Below are 5,558 nucleotides of genomic sequence, written 5' to 3'. Positions count from 1 at the left end.
CTACAGGCGCCCGCCACTTCGCTCGGCTAGGTTTTGATTTTTTAGTAGAGACGGGGGTTCAGCGTGTTAGCCAGGATGGTCTCGATCTACTGACCTCGTGATCCGCCTGTCTCGGCCTCCCAAAGTGCTGGGATTACAGGCTTGAGCCACCGCGCCCGGCCAGTTTATTATTATTCTTAACTTCCGCTACATTGATTAGTGCTTTAAAATGACAACAGCGCTTTGTTGCTTTGAATTTTTGCAGCATATTAGATCAGCTTTCATCACCATGAACTCATCTGTAACAAATTATAGGCGGTTTAATTTCTGTAAGCTGATTTGGCCAGTACTAATATGTCATAGAGCTCTTTGATCCACAAATTTTGAAACAAATAAAATTCTTTGTCCTAAATTAAATTTATATAATTTAATTTTAGATTTAATTTAAAATTTTAAAGCCAGAGTGCTTTAGGAGCTAACATGAAGGGGTAACACTGTAAAAAGAAGCTCAAAAGAGGCACCCCCGGCCAGGTGCAGTGGCTCACGCCTGTAATCCCAGCACTTTGGGAGGCCGAGGCAGGTGAATCAACTGAGGTCAGGAGTTCGAGACCAGCCTGGTCAACATGGTGAAACACTGTACTAAAAATACAAAAATTAGCTGGGTATGGTGGCGGACACCTGTAGTCCCAGCTACTCGGGAGGCTGAGACAGGAGAATGACGTGAGCCAGGAGACAGAGCTTGCAGTGAGCCAAGATTGCACCACTGCACTCTAGCCTGGGCAACAGAGCGAGACTCCGTCTCAAAAAACAAAAAAAAGAGGTACCCCCAAATAGTTAAAGCATCTACTGGAGAGTCTGGCTTAAACTTTGTAAGTTTATAATGAATGTTATTGTATTTTAAATATCATAGATTAATAGATTTGTGAAAAATATCCAGAATAAGTATACTAATAATCGACAAAACACTCATCTCATATAATTTAAGAACAACAAAGTAAGATAACAAATGTAACTTATTTAGATATATAATTATTTCTAGTTTTAAGTACTGTGGTTAAAGTACTAAGTTTAAATACTTGTGAGGATCACTTAAAAATACAGTCTGTTATTAATAATAAGTCCCATATGGTGAATTCTCACAGTGTGCAGATACTGTGCAAAATGTTGCACATAACTTACTCCATATGGTCCTCCCAACAACCCTTTTAAGGATGTCATTATTATTATTATTCCCATTTTACAGATGAGAAAGTTGGGAGTTAGATATGTTAACAACAAAATGTCATACTCCCGTGCAATATCACAACTGAGATTCAAAATCAGTTCTACCAGATGACAAGGTGCATGTTTATAACCATTGTGCTGTACTTGTACTAATGATCCTTAAACTATAATCTGTGGATGCATAATAGGACAGTGTGAATATGCAGTCATCTTAATATTTTTGCATGGGTTAAACTGCAGCTTGTTATGGTTGTTGAACTTTGTACATTTTATTCGTGAAGAAACAGAAGTGAATGCATATGAAATACCTCCTTTCTCTGCCACAAAACATTTGCCTTTGAAGTCGCCGCTTAGTTAGTTTGGATCATAGTCAAGCATTTAACAAAAGTTAAAATGTAATGCCAAACTTCATTGGTTGGATTTTTTATTAGATAAGGTAGAAACGAAAGCAGCAGGCAATTTAATTAGCAGTAATTTTTCAGGGCGAGTCATTACTTTGATGAACTTCAGAGCAATGTTTATGGCTCCTAATTAACCATGTTAGTCATTTGATTGAATAATCACTTTGGAAATGTTTCTACAATTTGATTAGAGTCTGACCCACTCTGATAGTCATAAATTAACTGATATCACTTAAGGATAACATGACTTTACTTACTTTATGGGGATAATCTCTTCTTAGCCATATTTTTTTCAGGCTTCTCTGGACTGTATAAAGGACACCAATTTTAAGTATAGACCAGATTTAAACAATGCTAGCCAAGCGTGTCCATTTTAAGGGGTAGATGTTAACTTTATTTACACTAGAGTATAAATAGTCATAGGAATTGGCAGAAACACAATCACATTCCATATATTTCCAAACTGCCATCCATTGCTTTTTTGAGAATTTAGTTCGCAAGTTGGGCCTTTGGAAGTGTAATGGGGATTCCGGCATTAGCCTTATCAGATAAGTTATTAATTTATTATGAATTATAAGTCAGTATATCTTAAATATCATCAGTTTGAATTTATTGAGAATATTATGAAATAAATATAAAAATAAACAAATCAGCCATTTGAATAAGGAAGGTATGAGTGAAATTATCCATCAGATCTCAAGTTTGATGTCAAATATCTAGTTTTCCAGGATTATGCTAATTTTGTAATATGTTAAAACACCTTTATAAGGTGTTCTTTGACATTAAATAGTGAATTTCTCAGAAATGTTTGCATTTCCTTTCTCCTTCCTTTTCTCCCACTCTGGGAAGGAAAGACTGCATTTAGTCACACTTGTATGTAATAGAGTTTAGCCTATCTGTTTTCCTCTAGCTGCCTCCAGAGTCAGCCAGCTGTTTTTATAGCCGCAATCCAGGTGTGCAGCAGTCAATAAAAGTATTTTGTGGCAGGGTGTCAACATTAGTTCAACAAAATGCTTGCCTCAAAGCAGCTGCTGAGCTGATGGCAGAGTTATTAACACTGTCCCTTCCAGCCCCAGCTGCTTTAAGGGACCTTATGTCTGGGAATAAATCAAAATAGCATTAAAAATTAATTTGAAGTACCATTGGTTAAGAAGCTGGGCTAAAATGGATTGCTAACTATTTGGTAACCTGAAAGATTAACTATACTGCAACCCTATTATAAATGCAGATATCAGGAAACAGTGTTAACTCTGTTTTTTATATGGTCAGAATTATATGCATCGTAATACTTCATATAAAGAAGGCATAGTATAATAGCATAATAAAACTTTTGATAATACATTTTACAGTTATTTTCAACTTGCAAGCTTCTAAATATTTCAAATGTTGCTATATTCATAGAATGCTATGGGATTAATACAAATGTATTTGCTAAATGTCCTGGTGCATATTTAAAACTTGTGACCCTGTTTCAAGGACACCATCACATTCATGTGGGTTGCTGTTTGAGCTGGTCTTTAGCAAGGTTTATTTGGGTAAAACTTTGAATTCACCTTCCTGTTCAAGAGAATCAGCATTCACCAAGATATATGCTCTTCATTCTTTCATTTCATGTGTGGGCCCTGCATGAAATGTTGATTATATGTTGGCATGTTCCCCACATGGGAACCCGTGTCCATTTCTGTAACTTTTCTGTCTGCACCCTGTCCATTGATAACCTCAGCGTTTCAGCTCCAGACTCTTTGACCAATGTTGTTTCCTCTTTCAGAAGTGCCTAGCTGCCACTCCATTTATATGAGGCAAGAAGGCTTCCTGGCTCATCCCAGCAGAACAGAAGTTAAGTTATCCATCATTGAAATTCCGTATAAATACCATTCAGAATAATCAGACATCCCAATTATGACGTCATTTAATTAATCATTATATTATTTGGGAAAAATCATTTATGTTCCCTAAGTAATTGTTTTAAGACTATTTCCAAAGTAAAAAGAAGATGTTTCAAGTAGTGCTATCTTGTATTGTGTTGTTAACATGAGTCATATGCATAGAAACAACTGAAAAGTGGATTTCTGTGTTCTTTTTTGCCAACAATCACATCCTTTTAAAATAGAACATATGCTTTATGGATTAGCCCCCTTTACTACTACTGAAATGTATCTTTGAGGAATATTTGGTTTTGCTTTTACAGACCTAGTCATAGTTTTGGAGTAAAATACCATCGATTTAAAGGTTTTCACCTTTAAATGTTCTGGATTTTATATTTTTGGACAAATAATTTATATGAATGAGATTTCACATAGGAGGCCTAGGGAAGGAGTTTTCTCATAGACAGGCTTGTGATAACCGTGGTAGGAAAGCTTTGCTTCTAAAGGACTTTGATACCTAAAAAGTAATGGTAAAAATGATTTCGTCAGGATATAATCCTCAGTAAAGGATTTCTGAAATATGTGCATGGTTCCTAACCTAAACACTCTACATCTCTTTAGTAGGATTGACTTGGATGCATCCTTTTAGGCTAGGTCTAATATTGGTTATTTTGTATAAATGATATTAGTAGAATTTTAAAGGATAGTATGAGATGGTAAATGTAAAATATTTGAAATTAAAAGTTTTGCACAAATGCAAGGTAATTATCGTTGCTTCTGTTGTTAATATTATACACCCACTATAAAGACCAATAAATTTGAGAAATAAAAGTAAACTCTATGAAATTTATTCCTGGTAATCACAGATAGCAACAACGAAAGTTCACAGTGAAGGATATTTGAGAGAGGAAATTATTATGAAAAGCTGTTGATTTATTTTGCATTTTTTTCTGTGGACTTATGTTACAGAAAAAAAAGGAAACTTTTCTTTCTTCTTATTTGCTAATTGAGTACAGAAAGGTTAACCCACCTAAATATTTTTACAAGAGAGTAAGGGGATAAAATAAATCTGTCTCAGAGCATCAGACTAATAATATAATGTGAATACCAGTAATTCACCTTGCTTTTCACTTTTTCATTGAACAAGAAAATTTAGATGAATCTGAAAAAGGAGACAATGCATGATAAATCCTTGCCAATGTTTAGTGAGCTCTGGCTTGAGTTAGCAATATAAATAACTAACTTTTATATTTCACTGTGTACTAGGCATCACTCTAAACTACAGCAGCCCTATAACATGGTAGGCGGTGTTACCGTCATCCCATTTAGTAGAAGACAAAACTGAGGCACAGAGGTTAAATAATGTGTCCAGAGTCAAGGAACTGAAAGGTGGTGGCAGAGTCATTTTCTATCACAATTTTTATTTTAAATGGTTATATTTTAAGTGTGTGTGGGCTTCATTTCTATCATGAATAAATGTATTCCTTTTTCATCCACAGGCTGTATGTTCGAAAAGGGCCCCAGGCAGTTTTATGATGACACCTGCGTTGTCCCAGAAAAATTCGATGGTAGGTTTTACACTTTGCTTCAAGTTTTGATTTTTTTAAAGATGGAGTGATTACCTTCACTTCTTCTGAAAGCAGTGGACATCCCTACTTAAAGATTTCTATGCACATAATTCATCATGCACTTAATTTTAGCTAAAGTTGACCTATTACAATTTATCTCTTTCCTTGCCCCAGTAAGAAGCCGTTTCTTTTGTATTAGGGGAGAGTTCCCTTTTGGAGAAATAACCAAAGAGCATCATTCTTGCTGAGCTTTGTGTAGGGTAAGAGGGGGCTTTCCATTGCCCTGCTGAGCACATGCAGCTTGTTATTCAAGATTTATTGAAAGCTGATCCTGTAATTAGCAAAGCAGAGCAGAAAACGTGCCACTGTGGATGTACTGATGACTAATGCAACCTCTCTTCTTTTATTGTTCATGAAAAGATGCATTATGGAACACAGGAACAACATAACTGCCCATTTAGTTAGTGATTGTTAGTCCCTCTTTTTTTTTTTTTTTTTTTTTTTTTTTTTTTTTTTTTTTT

At 35.3% G+C, this 5,558-nt stretch overlaps 1 protein-coding gene across 6 annotated transcripts in view; it reads left to right on the top strand.

Moving 5' to 3' along the window:
• Positions 1–5,558, top strand: part of ETV1 (ETS variant transcription factor 1) — a 100,271-nt gene that overhangs the window by 77,678 nt on the left and 17,035 nt on the right. For all 6 annotated transcript variants that reach the window (XM_017895559.1, XM_017895560.1, XM_017895562.1 and 3 more), the window contains 2 exons: positions 3,373–3,441; positions 4,969–5,037. In XM_017895559.1, coding sequence (XP_017751048.1) covers positions 3,373–3,441; positions 4,969–5,037 — 138 coding nt within the window. The remainder of the gene's footprint in view (positions 1–3,372; positions 3,442–4,968; positions 5,038–5,558) is intronic.

This window comes from Rhinopithecus bieti, unplaced genomic scaffold (assembly GCF_001698545.2).
Source record: "Rhinopithecus bieti isolate Rb0 unplaced genomic scaffold, ASM169854v2 scaffold_27407, whole genome shotgun sequence".
NCBI lineage: Eukaryota > Metazoa > Chordata > Mammalia > Primates > Cercopithecidae > Rhinopithecus > Rhinopithecus bieti.
The sequence above is the reverse complement of the archived record's forward strand: the minus strand, read 5'-3'. Positions and strand labels throughout refer to the sequence as shown.